Genomic DNA, 15,735 nt, shown 5'->3' on the forward strand with positions numbered 1-15,735 from the left:
CGACGAGGAAAACGCAGAACTGAAGTGAAACTGAATTCAGTTCCTAATGATTTGTAAGTCTAGTAAGTAAAAAGACAACAACACCAAACCTCTGAACTCCACTCAGACAGCGGGAACACAGATTTCATCATGTAAACTGCAGACAGGAGCTCAGAATTAGGTAGGGAAGGTAGGGACACGTCCCTGCCAACATCCAGCCACTACTGAATCCCTCGCAATAACTCTGATTAAAATGCTTTGAGTTTCCTGGCAGTCTGCAGGTATTTCCACCTGTAAAAGTTTGGACTGCAGTGCGGCGTCTCTCCTCTGAGCGGCAGCTCTGTGTCTGTCTCTGCGTCCCCCTCGCTTAGAGACACCTTTGCTCTGTTTGGGACTGTCTCACTACTCCAGGAAGCTTCCCACTGAAGCGGCTGGGAGCTGCACTTTATCGGAGCTGCTGAAGGAAACATTTGTGGTGAGATTTCTGCCTGATCACAAGTGTTTGCAGCTAGTTTCGGTTTCCCACCTCCGATGAAGAGCAGCGCAGAGCCGCTTCCCTAAACTGTGTCTCATCCAGTACAGTCCCACACGGGGCTCTGTGCCTGCCAGACGGTCTGAAGGGGATACTACCACAGCAGCAGGCAACAATGTCGGCTACTGCACAGCAGAGTACAGGGCAGGTCGAGTTTAAACACATTATGACTTCATTCTCGTGAAATCACGACTTTATTGTCGAAATCTCAGAGAACACAGATATGTGGGAAAGACTTTGATTGTGCAGAAAGTTTTGAACATGAGCAGAAAACCTGCTGAAACACAGGAGCTGTTAAAGTCCAGGGCTTTAGAAATGAACTCAAATGAATGAAAGTATCTCTGACGTGAACAGGAGCCACGTGCACATTTAAAGAGGTTACTTCCCCGAACAAAAGACACAAAAGAGGAGTGCAGACTGCATCGTGCCTACAGGTGTGCTGACTCAGCAGGGAGCCGCACTGCATTATATTCCACTATAGTTTCTAGATTTGAATCGTCACCTGCCGCCTGAATTCTGTTTCCTTTTACATAAATGAAGACATTTCCACCACAAACTGGTGCAGAAAAGTTCCCCAGAATGCAGGAAATGAAGTGTTGGACGCTCAGACGCCTCCGCCCTGAAGATGTTTCCCTGCAGAAGTCTCTCTGTCCACACATATAAAACCTGCTGGATGCAGCAGCTGCTCGTGAACAGCAGCGCAGACCAGAGGAGGAGGCCCAAATTATAGATCCATCTTTGTCTTCCAGCAAACACACAGACAAGCTGCTGAAGGGGGAGAGGGGGGAGGAAACGGAACAACTTTTCCTGCTTCTTATTTCATTCTTCTTCTTATTTCCTGCTCAGTAAAAACCAACAGACCTCTCAGCAGCCCTCAGGTGGCGGACAAGAGTTCATATCTGATCAGAAATATCAGAGATGTGTCGCAACAATGAATCGGGTTTGACGCGAAGAAGCTTCGCTCGGAATCAGCGGCGCGTTTCTCTCAGCAGGACGGAGGCGACGCCCCGAACATCCGCTGCCAAAGACCGCTACATGGTCAACATCACAATACTGCGCAGCAGGTCTGTTAGAGACTGTAGTGAACCAGGAGGAGGCGGGCATGAAATGACTCCACCTGTGCTGCGGAGGGGGATGTTTTAATATCGATCTGTGCTGATTATTAGGATATTGATTATCAGTCTGAGTTGAGTTTTCTTACCTTCTTCAGCAAACGTTGTTCCAGACCGAGTCAGGAGACAGAGACACACGAGAGGAAGAAGCTCCATAGTTGTCGAAGTCACCTGAAGATTAAACATCACTGTAACACAAAAGCAGCGTCACTAACGAGCATGAAACGGTTTCTGGCTGCGAGACCTGCAAGTCCCAAACACTTTCGATTTGTCCGGAAGCTGCAACACTTCCGCCCCTCCCACTTTGAAATGGGGACAGAAACTGTACAAAGTACCACGCCCCCCCTAAGCAGTAGCCTGCTTTACCTTCACACTGACATTTCACACGTGACTGCAGCTGTGTAAGGAAATAAAAGCCTGAAGAAGAAAAATGAATGTCTGATAAACTGTTTCCACACTAACAGGCAACAGTGGGTGTACTGTAGGCCTACTTATTATTTACAATCATCATGTCATTCAGTCCAAAAATTCTCATCATCTTATTCTGATTTCAAATAAGAGTAAAAGCAGAGGAAAGAATCTTTTGGTGTGATTACTCACTGACCGCTCACATAATGAAGGTCATGGAGAGACTGGTCCTAGCACACCTCAGACCACTGCTTAGCTCATCATTAGACCGCCTGCAGTTTGCATATCAGCCGCATGTAGGGGTGGATGATGCAAATATATACCTGCTGCAGAGGGCCTGCTCCTCCCTGAGGAGTGTTGGACAAACCTGATGATGGCGCTACATGAAAAGTGATTACAACTGAACCTGAGAGGGAAGTGAATCTTTGTACCAAATTACATGACAACCCATCCAATAGTTACTGAGATATTTCACTGAAAACCACAAATATGAACCTCATGGTGGCGCTAAAAGGAACGTCAGAGTGGTGGACTGGACAACCGGCAGACTGGCATTAGGCATAGAGCCATAGAGCTATGAGGCTAACACGGCTAAAAACAGACTTTGATGAACACACATGGGGCAAAACTACAGCGCACACCAGACCACTGACTGCTGAGCAGAGTTACGAAGTCCAAATACTTCCTTACTGTACTTAAGTCGTTTTTTTTTAGGTATCTGTACTTTACTTGAGTATTTATTTTTCTGACTACTTTTTACTTTTACCCCTTACATTTTTACACAAATATCTGTACTTTCTACTTGTACTTTTCAAAACAGGCTCGTTATTATTATTATTCTTATTATGTTTTGCATCATTACACTCCTTCCCAGCATCAAGACTGTTGCATATCACGCATGACAAACGTAACATGACGACGTAACAAACCGAAAACAGACAAGAGAGGGAGACTCAGTTAGCTTTGAACAGAAACTTTTTCTACTACTGCAATATCTCTGTCCACAAACACAAAGCCTGTCCCGCCCTGCCCTGTCCTGCCCTGTCCTGCCCTGCCCTGCCCTGTCCTGCCCTGTCCCGCCCTGTCCTGCCCCGCCCTGCCCCGCCCTGCCCCGCCCTGTCCTGTCCTGCCCTGCCCTGTCCTGTCCTGGCCTGTCCTGCCCCGCCCCTGTCCCGCCCCGCCCCTGTCCCGCCCCTGTCCTTCCCTGTCCTGCCCCACCCTGTCCTGCCCTGTCCTGTCCTGCCCTGTCCTGCCCTGTCCTGTCCTGCCCTGTCCTGCCCTGCCCTGTCCTGTCCCACCCTGTCCCGCCCCTGCCCTGTCCCGCCCTGTCCCGCCCCTGCCCTGTCCCGCCCCTGCCCTGTCCCGCCCTGTCCCGCCCCTGCCCTGTCCCGCCCTGCCCTGTCCCGCCCCTGCCCTGTCCCGCCCTGTCCCGCCCTGCCCTGTCCTGCCCTGCCCTGACCTGCCCTGTCCTGCCCCATCCCGAACAAGCTAACAGAAGAAACAGTAACAGACAGACAGACACGTTATTTTACTTTAGAAGGATATTGTAAACAGAAATAATGATACTAAAAAGTTTATTGTAGCTGAGAGTTTGTAAGAAGTGTGCATTTACTTATTAATACATTTGCTTCCAATACCTCTTCTGAAAGATTCAGATTCAATTAATAATGTCATTAGTTTGTATACGAGAATTAGGATTTAATATTCTTTTTTTAATGCCCTGTTTACTTCTAAATATGTACTAATGTTGACAGGCCTGGTGATAAATGAGATGTTTATTTGGTTTAGTTTCCACTGTATGTATATAAGTAACTTATTACACTACCATACAATATTTAATTAAGTACAAATTTGAGGTATTTGTATTTTATGCAACTTCATACTTCTACTCTGCTACATCTCACAGGCAAATACTGTACTTTTAACTCCAACACATCTGTCTGACAGCTTTAGTTACTTTACAGATGACAGTTTTTCATCCCCTTCCTGTCCAGTGAAAACTATGTGGAGATTTTTAATGTTTATGATAAACTGAAGGATGAAGAGTTTCCTTTATGTGCTGAGAAAACTCTCCTCCTTCTGAAGCTGAATAAACTCTTTAACCCCCCCTCGGATCAGCTGGAAAACGCATCATCACAGAGCTGAAAACAGGCTGTTTCTCTCATGAAAAGTCGACTTTTTAGAGATACGTGGTTCTCACAGGACAGCGACACAACAAACACATGATGATCTTATAGACCATGATGCATTGCTGCAGATTAAACTCCCCAACAGTATATAAAGCAGTTAAAATGAGCTCAACCTTAAACATCTGCAGCAGTAAAATGCAACAGACACATTAATGCAGCAGGAATATGAATATGACTTTTACTTTGATACTTTAAGTACATTTAGCTGATAATACTAACATATTTTTAGTTAAGTAAGGTTTTGAATGCAGGAATGTTACTTGTAGTGGAGTATTTTCAGTGTATTTTACTTAAGTAGAGGATCTGAATACTTCTTCCACCCATATGTTTGTATTTGTGTCTATTTCTTCACCCATAACTTGTACATAATAGTTATACATTTATGTTTGTTCAGCTTCATTGTCTTTGTTTTAGCTGCATATCTATGTGTATCTTCCTTTACATTGTTCTTGGAACTGTAAGTGTTGAGAGTCAAATTCCTCATCTGCATATTTGGCAACAAACTTGGCCAGGAAAGCTGATTCTGATAACAGGTCCGATGTTATTTATTTCTCTGGTTTTGTGTGATTTGTTGTTGCTGTTTATGTTTGTGGTTGTTAGTTTTTGTCGTGCTTGTGTCTGTTAATAAAAAATAGAATAAAAAGACAGACAGACAGCTTGGCAGTGATCTGACTTTGTAGAGATACGTGGTTCTCACAGGACAGCGACGCTACAAACATGTGATCTCGTTGTTGCAGAGCAGGTCAGGAGGCAGAGACTCGCGAGAGGAAGAAGCTCCATAGTTGTCGATGTCTTCTGAGGACTGAACATCACACCGCTGCAACATCTCTATATAACGGAGCTGCATGGAGCCGCTCCTGACACCGTGATTGGCCCATCCGAAATACTTTCGGTTTCTAAGCTTCCGGAAGCTGCAACAAGACTTCCGGCACAAATCCTTCTGAATAAAAGCATCATCTCCACATGCATTAACGATTATTTAAACGCTCTGTAAATTGTGTGTGAAAATGCTCCAGCAGAGCAGGACTTTATCTTCAAGCTAAACCATTAAAGCTGCGTATGAAAAAAAAACTACAAGGCATCAAATTCAGCCACATATTCACTGCACAGTTTCACCTTTCCTATTAATGCACACATGTGTGTACCTCTCCTGACCGGTCCCTTTTTAACAGAAGTGGTGTAGTGGAAAGGCAACAAACTACAAACAACAGGCTTTTGGACATCAGGCTCTGTTTCTGCATGTTTCAGTAACATTACTAGTATCACTGTGTTTGTGCTCCAGTGCTCCCACTGTTCCTACAGTGAATCTGTGGGTCTTCAGTCAGTATTAGTGTGTCGGGGTGTGTAGATTTGGTGACGAACCTTCAGATGTGAGTGCAGATGTGGTCTGTTACTCAGTTCTTTGAAGAGCAGTGAAACTTTGATTAGTTGGAAGTCTTCTGAAAGGAGACTCTGGCTTGCTACAGCCTGTTATGTATAACATATGTAGAATAATCCAAAAATGTGCATTAATGTAACTCATTAAGTCAGATGTGGAGGTTAATTATCATGCCTCTTGACTGATGTAAGTTTCTCCTTTTTTCTTGTCTTTGTTCACGTGCATTTATATGTCATGTCATAGTAGTTTGTATGTTTCAGTTATAAGAGTGTTTGTCAAATTTACTGCTTTCAGCTCATGAACAGTCTGACGTCTGTAGTTATTTGACTGTAGTTAGCTGATGTCTGACCACAAAAAGGGCGAGGTGACACATTGCATTACACCCTGTTGCTAAACGTCAGAAATACTCCTCTGCCCCCTGCGCAAGTAACTGTCAGTTCCCAGAAAACAGGAAGCTGTGGTCAAGGCGGTGCATCTGCAGTGTGCTGATTATAGGAACAAAGTAGTTATCTATTTGTGACAGATGTGTGACAGCCCCTCCCTGACACAGAAAGAGCTCTGCTCTTTGCTGTGGAGACCACGATCTCTGTACTCTGTTCAGATGGCCTCTGCACATGCTGAAATAAACTTCCACAAAGACAGTTTTTGGTGTTTCATCTTTATTTAACATAGATTTCCACAACAGTTTTAACCCCAAACTCCTGTTGTCTGCCTTCAAAAACCCAAGGTAGCTGGACTCCAGTGTCTTCTGTCTTTAGATACTGAATGTTAATTTTCTATTTGATTACATCTTCTAGTTTAAACTAATATCAACACATTTTAAACCCTCAAAACACTTTTAGCTTATTCACTTCAACTTTGGCCTTAAGTTTCTCCGCTGAGTGTAGAATAAATTAAATCTTATTTGGAAAACACAGTAAAGATTTTACACAATAAAGAGAAATGTTAGTTTTAGGACAGCAGGGGGCGCCACATTATTGAGAATAGAGGCTGAAACCAACCTCTCACTTCTAGAAATGACTGCAGAACACAGACAGTGATCAGAGGGGGAAACAGTTATGGAAACATGTGATTGACTTCTAATTTTTACATTTTCAACTTAAGTTTTAAACACCCCTGAAAAAACAGCAGGGGCAGCAGTGTGGCATGGAGCTTTAGTTTCCAAACTGGGGTCCAGTGACACCCAAGGGTCCTTGAAGGATGTCCAAGAGGTTCCCTGCAAAATAACCACTAAATGTCACATCTGTCTCATTTACTGTCAGGTCATGAGCGATTAATCCACAGTCCACACAAAAATCTCAGTGGTAATTATCATCTCTTTTGGTTAAAGAGCTCCCCTGAGCTCCCCTGACACTGCTGCATGTTCAGTGTGATGGACAGGTGTTTTAGCCAACTATAGACCTATATCTAACTTTCCCTTTCTCTCTAAGATCCTTAAGAAATCAGTCGCCAAACAGTTGTGTGACTTTCTAAATCACAATAGTTTATTTGAGGATTTTCAGTCAGGATTTACTGGTGAAAATTACAAATGACCTTTTAATTGTATCAGACAATGGACTTGTCTCTGTACTTGTCTTGTTAGATCTTAGTGCTGCATCCGACACCATTGATCATCACATCCTATTACAGAGACTATAACATGTAATTGGCATAAAAGGAACCACACTAAGCTGGTTTAAATCCTATCTATCAGATCGATCTCAGTTTGTACATGTGAGTCCTCCATGCACGCCAAAGTTAGTCACGGAGTTCCACAAGGTTCTGTGCTTGGACCGATTCTATTCACCTTATATATGCTTCCTCTAGGCAATATTATTAGAAAACACTCCATAAACTTTCATTGCTTTGCAGATGATACCCAATTATATCTATCGATCAAGCCAGATGAAACTAACCAGTTAGCTAATGTTCAAGCATGCCTTAAGGACATAAAAACCTGGATGACCTGCAATTTTCTGATGTTAAACTCTGACAAAACTGAAGTTATTGTAGTTGGCCCCAAACACCTCCGAAACACATTATCTAAAGATATAGTTGCTCTAGATGGCATTGCCCTGCCCTCCAGCAGCACTGTAAGGAACCTCGGAGTTATCTTTGATCAGGATTTATCCTTTAACTCCCACATGAAAGAAACTTCAAGGAATCAGGCACATCCTGTCTCAAAATGATGCCGAAAAACTAGTCCATGCATTTGTTACTTCTAGGTTGGACTATTGCCTCCTTATTATCTGGCTGCCCGAATAAGTCCCTTAAGACTCTCCAGTTGATCCAGAATGCTGCGGCACGTGTACTGACAAGAACTAGGGAAAGAGATCATATTTCTCCAATATTAGCTTCTCTACACTGGCTCCCTGTAAAATCCAGAATATAATTTAAAATCCTTCTCCTCACCTACAAAGCTCTTAATGGTCTGGCACCATCGTATCTTAAAGATCTCATAATACCATATTACCCGACTAGAATACTGCGCTCCCAGGATGCAGGATTACTTGTGGTTCCTAGAGTCTCCAAAAGTAGAATGGGAGCCAGAGCCTTCAGCTATCAAGCTCCTCTCCTGTGGAATCAGATGCCAGTTTGGGTTCGGGAGGCAGACACCATCTCTACATTAAAGAGTAGGCTTAAGACTTTCCTCTTTGATAAAGCTTACAGTTAGGGCTGGTTTGGTTGAGCCCTGAACCATCCCTTTGTTATGCTGCTATAGGCCTAGACTGCCGGGAGACTTTCCATGATGCACAAAATTCTAGGTGGTATTTGCCCCCCCCTCTCTCTCTCACTAAGATGGCCGCCCACCATTGATTCTGGTTCTGCTCGAGGTTTCTGCCTGTTAAAAGGAAGTTTTTTCTTGCCACTGTCGCCAAATGCTTGCTCATGGTGGGATTTGTTGGGTCTCTGTAAATAATATTATAAAGAGTACGGTCTAGACCTGCTCTATAGGAAAAGTGCAATGAGATAACTTCTGTTATGAATTGGCGCTATATACGTATATTACTCAATGGGCTTAAATATGAACAGTTGGTTTTGGCTTGCTAGCTAAGTAACCAGCCAGCAGGCAGATTGGATTAAAGGCTAAAATGTTCTGCTCATGTGTGATTGTATGGGCAAGTCTGAGTGTGTTACATAACATCCTCCGGTCCTGTTGGACAGTCGGGTTGGGGACACTTGCTGCATTGTCAGCAGCTCAGTCTCCCAGAGTTTCTATCCATATCTGCAGGGAGAGCAGCTGCAAAGCCAAAGAAAACAAACTGGAGCTCCAGAGATGTAAACGTTACTCCATTTATTCAGAACTGCTAACCCTCTGTCTCTTTCGTAAACCCTGCTTCACTTTTCCTGCCACGCTTAAAAGTTAAATCTTTGGGACACTGACTGTTGGTCCATTTTACCAATCAAATACTGAGAGAACTGACCGCCAGTTTGTCCTAAATGTGAACTATAACTTACGCTCTGTTGAGGAGCAGCTCCTGGCATTCATGCAAAGGTGAGAAAATGATTTGTAACGGCTCCACAGCTAATAACTAAGTCTGATATATTGCTAACCAAGCCTGACATTTTTATGTAGGAGATTTACACATGATTCTCATATAATAAACTTTGTTTACTACCAGAGACTCACATTACTTGTTTCTATAGAAAAGGAACATAGTGTGCAAAGGGAGGCCATGTGCTGCACAGCTACAAATCACTAGCAGCGGATTGTTTACCTGAAAAAATACATGCCTACATCAGCAAATTAGGTAACAATAATTTATTTTTAAGGCTATAAATCTACAGGCCCATATAACAACATCGTTTTCATACTAAAAGCTAAGACTTTTTCTCATTGCCAGCCGACACATGCTGAAGAAGCATTGAGCACCACAGTGAATGATCCACACATGGATGATAAAAAAATAATCAGCTATGGCTTGTCAATATATTAAAATTGTTTATGATCTATTATTGCAGTAGTAGGTTTTTTTTTAAATGATAGTGATGAAGCAATTCCATTGTCTGAGTTACAACCAATAATTATTTCTGCAAGGATTTGACAATGTCTGACTTTGGTGCCACCTTGTGGCCATGTCAAGAATAACACTGTGGTAGACAGCTGCAACTCCAAAATAAGAGCACAGGCTGACGGGTTCAAAAAGCTAAACATGATTGCCTGTTTTTTCTACTGACAAAACTTAATGCCATCACAATAATAAGAAAGCTATTACAATCACATAAAAATCTATACATAGTAACTTAAAAGCAGCAGTAATTAGTAACAACACTGACATAAGTTGGGAGACATTTCTGGCTCTGTAGCTGCTAAATGCTCCACTATGTTCACCAGCTACTTGCTGACTCTGCGGGTGGTGTACTGTGGATTCATCAGAGCTTTTTTTGCTGAAAACAGCTGGAAACAACGCTGATGAGAGCGCTCAGAGTGAACCAACGCACTGTAAAACCAAAACAATTGAGCTGAAAGATGCTAAAGTGCTCCCTGGAGCTGAAGGGAACTGCAGAGTCGGGTGATCTGAAGGTCTTTCCTATCCACCAACTCCAATTTCTTCTCAGTCAAAACAGAAAATAACCATATTTCTTCTACTGAATTGGCCAAATTATTTTGATTTTGATGTCTCTGCACCTTAGTGCGCTGCATTTCTGTATTTTATTATGTTAAGATCTCCAAAACAGGCGCCAGAGGAAACGTCAGTCTTACAGTTCTCTCCCCACTTTTTTCCTTCCACACTCACTTTATTTCTCTACTTCCATCTCTCTCTTTCTCTGTTTCTTCTATCCATCCTCAACACCTTTCTCATGCAGCTCTCTATTCTTTCATTCATTCATACAAACAATAACAGGCTTTTCATCCTCCACTCCATCGTATTAAATCTCTCACCATTTGAATATGAACTTTTCACTCACCTGGCACCGGAGCTGAGGGGTTCCCGAAACATTTGCTTAAATACTGGTTGAGTTGTCAGAGGGCTCTGCGGTGACAGCTGACAATAGACACTGTTAATAAGAAAAGAAACAGAAAAATGGTTTTGTATTAAATTTTCAGTGCAGTCTAATACAACAACCCTGCAAACAAATCCTTCAGAAACTGTTTTACCGAGGTGCTGATTCAACTTGACTGTCATTTTGGAGGCTGTAGTTTGTGCTGCTGTTGAACTGTAGTGAGTTAGACTGAGAGGTGTTTCTAATATTTACTCTAACCTCAGTGGTATACAGTGAGTGGGCATGGGGACTGACATCTGTTGTTTCAGGCAACACAGTAAAATACAGCTCTTACGCTTTCAGATTTCAGCTTGTGACTTAAACATTTCTCAAAAATGCACAAAAAAAAAAAAATATTTTCGCATGTTTGTGATTCTAATCTTTAAGTTATTTCGCACCAAGTTAGAGTTTAAAGGCAACACAGTGCAGTACAGTTGAAGTTCTCTCTGGCAGTCTGTCAGAGACAGGAACTTCACATCTGTCACTGCGCTCTCATTGGTTGAAATGCCATCTGTTTCCAGCCCTCGAGCGTTTGGTTTTAATTTCCTTTATGATCTCAGAGTCAGCACCGATAAAGGTGTCGCTCCTGACGCCCTTATTATGCTTTGGATTACAGATCGAGAACATTTTGGCAGGATATAGAGTTGGAATGTAAAACATGTATTTTGCAAACACTCGCAGAGTCAGGAGTGGAAAAACAGTTTTCAGACCATCATACAAGAATTCTCTGTTGATCCTGAGGAGGAAATAATACTAAAGTTCTTTCATGACTAAGTAAGAATCTCATACAAATGTGCTAACAGGTTTCGCAAGTTCAACCAGTGTAGTCGTGATGCCACTGTGATCAGTCCAGTAGTTTTAACTGTTGTAACTCATATAAATATTCTGAATTTCTATTCAAGTTTAGGATGCTGCAAACATTCTGAAGTGAGCGGTCCCAGAAAATGGTAGTTTTCCATAATTTCCACAGTTTTCTGTCACTCTCTGCTTGAGGGCTTACTTCAACCTCTGAGGAAAAAAAGACCTCAACACTGACCTCAAGAAATCATCAGAGCTGAATTATAGTAAGTCATGACAGTACATGTGGAGAGATACGTATACAAGATTGCATCCTGTGCTTTAAATAGTTTGGACAGGCTCAGTTTATAAGCACGTCTACGTTTAGGAAGTGTTTCAGGAAAGAACGTCTGAAGGGACGCAGCGTGGTGCTTGATGTGACAAAAACAGTGGAGTGAAGTTCAAGTTGCCACAATATTACTATAGTTCTATTCCATGTAAAACATGCTGACTTGTATATTGTCTGATCAGATGATGATGAGCTACTGTATGTTTTTGAAAAACCAACAACACAGGTTTTTCACTTGGAAAATTCTACAAAATTGCGCTGAAAAGCCAGGCGTCTGAGTTTTCCCGCAGCACCTAAACGCAACATGTGTGGATTGGAGGACGTTATAAGAGTCTCAGAACTTCACACAAATGTGTCAGGAGATTCATGCACACAGATTTAACAATCTGTTGATTAATGCAAAAATAATTCATGCTAATGAACACCCAGTTGGAAATACATGTGGAATACCTGACTTTTATTCAAGTTGGATTGTATTTATCGGAAAATTGTTTGACATCAATTCAAGTCAGGTGTTTGTTTTATTTATTTATTTTGAGGATATTGGTGAGTTTGTGATCTCATATACAAACAGAAACCAGAAACCATATACACGTGTAAATCTTGTTTTTATTCGTGTATCGTGAAACAGACGTTTGTCGCTCGCACCGAGACTCTTTTCTCTCTATAAGCAGGTGTCTAACATCGGCCATCATGAGAGAGAAACGGGAAACAGGGATGTACATTTTACAGACAGATGTAACGTACAGACTTGACGATAACTGAAGCTAATATTTTTGGGGATTTTGCTGATTCTATGTGGTTCAGTGTCTTTGTTGGAAACATTTCAGCAGGACAAACAGATTCAGACGAAAGCTCCAGGAAGTGAACCTGTAACCTTTGAGTTATCCAGGATTATGTATGCTACCACTCCTGCACATACTCCTATCCTAAACTAACCCGCTCATACTGTCTTTGAACTTGTTTTTTAATTGAGGCTTTCGCTGTTGGAGTGTTCGCTGTTGCGTGAGCAGAAATATTTCCTCAACCCTTTGACTGCAGCTGTGGAAAGGCCACGCTGGCCCGATCACAGTGGGAGGCTGTGGGGGAGGTGGTTAGATCATTACAGGAACAAGCACAACTGGACCATACATTATTGCGTAATGAGATAATGTGATGTAGAAATCATATCACAGCAGGTGGACTGGCTCCAGGACTCTGAGCGGCCATTTTTGTCTGAAATTGGTCTCTTTTTGGATTTTAGATTTTGCACTAACCAAGTCTACTGAAAGTTAAAGGGTTAGTTCACTCAAATTACAAAGCCATATTTTACACACAACCCCTGTGGTACGAAGCCATGTGGGTTTTATCTACTGAGATTATCAGATATCAGTCTCTGAGATTTCTGCTTCCACCCCAAGTCCAGGTTACTCCGTATAATCCACAGACCTCACTGCCAACAGTTTTTACTACATTACTAGAACTTTAAAAAATGTGTTTTTGAATATATTTGAGGTATATAAGTCGTGCAGTTGCTGAACCATGCTTCATTTCAGATCTAGACATCCTAGTTTTAATAGTTTTAGCTCCATGTTTTGGGAGTTATCTTCCTAATATGTTCCATATTTTGTAGCCAGACTTGTTGCAAAAACACAGTGGTGTTTGGCTCAAAGATTTAATATCAGTCAGATGTATCAGGGTTGAAATAATCAGTTCCGAGAAACAAACACAAATTACAGATGCCTGTTTGGTTCTGCAGTTGGAAATGTGGAAATACAACAAGCCGCTCATTGTGCTACAGAAAAAAACCCATCTGTGAAGAAGAGCAACAGCTGATCATCTCAAACACATGCACACTCTCACACACACACACACACACACACACACACATTCACCCGAAGAGACGCCCGATCTGTTAGCCCTTTAGCTCGGTCACATAAATTTATTTGGCCCTTTAGTTCAGTCAGATAGAGCAGCATCAGGGCGGTCATGTGAGCTAAATCTCCTACTGTGTGTGTGTGTGTGTGTGTGTGTGTGTGTGTATCACAGCAAATTGTGTGCGTGTGTGTGTGTGTGTGTGTGTGTCGTGGAAAAGGACAGAGTTAGACGTGGATTCAGGATCTGGGTTCACCACACAGCATCACACATCACTTTTAATCTTAGACACCTAAAATCATACTCGGTTTCTTTCTGTTCTTTTGAGGAAAACTCATGTGAGCAGTGGAGGTTTGTGAAGCAGGTGATGCTCATCACAAACTCTAATCAATTCACAACGCTTCACACCTCTTTTGGCAGAGTGGAGCGGAAAGACAAAGTATTTCTGAGTTGCTGTGGTAATGATTTGTTGAGTGAACACAGGGCTGCCTGTACTGTGAATTTCCCTTCCCGAACACTCAGTTTGTACTATAGGAAGTTGATAACTTTTTGTTTGCTGTTGTTTACATTCCAGTATGGAGAACGGCCATTTTGAAACTCAGACTTAATGTTTTTTTATAGCTGAAGAATGAAGGCACATTGACTCATCTGTGCTCATCTGATTTATATGCACACATAATACATATACGGTAAGTATTATGGGTTCTATAAAGGAGTTTAGTGAGTACATTTCAAATTACTGCTTTATGAAAATATAACTTTGATTTTGGTTTCGTCTTGTGCCTTGTTTGTGACCTGTTCACCTCCACGGTCAAGTTACCTTGCAGAAAGTCTAACTGATTTCAGTCAAGTCTGTCAGCTTTACTTTAGTTAATTACACAGTTTTATATTTGCCAGCACAATCACAACCAATAAATCTCTTTGAATCAATAACTATGTTGTACTAGCGAATCAGCAACTTTAGCATCTCACATGCGACTACGTTTGAGTACTTTTATGTGTCTAATGCCTTCTAATGAATCAAGCCCCCCCCCCCCAGCTAGTTTAAATATTTGAAGCCAAACACAAATACAGTCTGGTTTCGCCCGGACCCCACCACCACACAGACCACCTCAAACTCTCTATCAGAGCCAGGACTAAATGTAAAAGGCCTCTTTCAACAGTCTGAGTTTAATGACTTGCACTCAGTTTTATTTACCCAGTACTTGAACAACCTCAGACTCAGACATTTAATCATCGGTGTAATCTGCACCAGAAAGGACTTTGCATGATGTCAAACTCATCTTTTACGGCACATGTGACACTAGCCACTGAGTGAGTATTCACCATGAGTGAGCCATGATGTGGGAGGATGAGACCTTCTTTGGATTGAAGTTGCACGTGTGAGCTAACATGTTACACCACTTAATGCTTTAAGACAAATGATATCTAATATCTAAATGACTGATGCTATTCATTTACTGTGTTTTACATGAATTTCAGTCAGCACTGAGAGCAAGTATCGTGGGTTTTGAGTTTCAGACTGAACAAAGTCCTCTTCAGCTGTTTTCTAACAAGTTTGCCGTTTCCACTTAAAATGTGAGGACACATCAATGTTGCGTTCACAGCTTGTTTCTGCAAAAATAATCACTTAATGCAGGTTTAAGGAAAATAAGATTAAACTTCCTTGGAGGTTTGATACCTTTTATGTAGCTGTGTTCAGGGAGGAGCCCCCATGATGTTAGAAGGTCAACAGTATTATTTAAATCAGTATAGTGGCAAATCAATATATAGATCCTGCCATAGTTTTGCATTATTGACAAAGCACTTAATAATAATAATAATATACAAGTAAAGTTTCCAGCAGTGATTAACAGATATAGAGAGTGTGCATACAGTCAGGCTCCGCCGGCTCCATAGTAATAAACTGGTGTGAGGTCGTACCCTCCACACAGGCACCTCCTGGCAGGCCTCTCTCACTCCTCTGAGCCCTCTGCTGGCCTCGACCCTCCCACTCCCCTCAGTACCACCTCATCCTCTCCTCCTCAGCCAAACCCCCCCCCGCCTGCCTTTAACTCCTCCCCTCCCGTCCAACCCCAGCCAGCTCTCTCCTCTTCCTCCACCCCACCAGTCAAGTCACTGGCCACTGAGAGCTCACTGAGCTCACCATAATGACTTTTGTTTCCTTTGTGTTCGGCCATGAGGATGCAAAT

General features: G+C 42.2%; 2 protein-coding genes across 12 annotated transcripts in view; both read right to left on the reverse strand.

Annotated features, from left to right (window-relative positions):
- Positions 1–1,928, reverse strand: part of LOC122870004 (CD276 antigen-like) — a 100,765-nt gene extending 98,837 nt beyond the window's left edge. For 6 of the 11 annotated variants that reach the window (XR_006376482.1, XR_006376484.1, XM_044183623.1 and 3 more), the window contains exon 1: positions 1,713–1,926. Coding sequence is in view for 9 of the 11 variants with exons in the window: in XM_044183623.1 (XP_044039558.1) it covers positions 1,713–1,809 (97 nt within the window). In the remaining 2 variants the exon portion in view is untranslated. Of the gene's footprint in view, positions 1–1,712 lie in introns of all 11 variants that reach the window. The other 5 variants (XM_044183573.1, XM_044183564.1, XM_044183606.1 and 2 more) reach the window with 3 other exon arrangements.
- A 4,742-nt stretch (positions 1,929–6,670) lies between these two features.
- Positions 6,671–15,735, reverse strand: part of rbpjl (recombination signal binding protein for immunoglobulin kappa J region-like) — a 50,492-nt gene continuing 41,427 nt past the window's right edge. Inside the window, exons 14-15 of the transcript XR_006376490.1 lie at positions 10,489–10,578; positions 6,671–6,814 (exon numbers count right to left, since the gene is read on the reverse strand). The gene's annotated coding sequence lies outside the window, so the exon portion shown is untranslated. The remainder of the gene's footprint in view (positions 6,815–10,488; positions 10,579–15,735) is intronic.

This window comes from Siniperca chuatsi, linkage group LG2 (genome assembly GCF_020085105.1).
Source record: "Siniperca chuatsi isolate FFG_IHB_CAS linkage group LG2, ASM2008510v1, whole genome shotgun sequence".
In the NCBI taxonomy this organism is placed as follows: Eukaryota; Metazoa; Chordata; class Actinopteri; order Centrarchiformes; family Sinipercidae; genus Siniperca; species Siniperca chuatsi.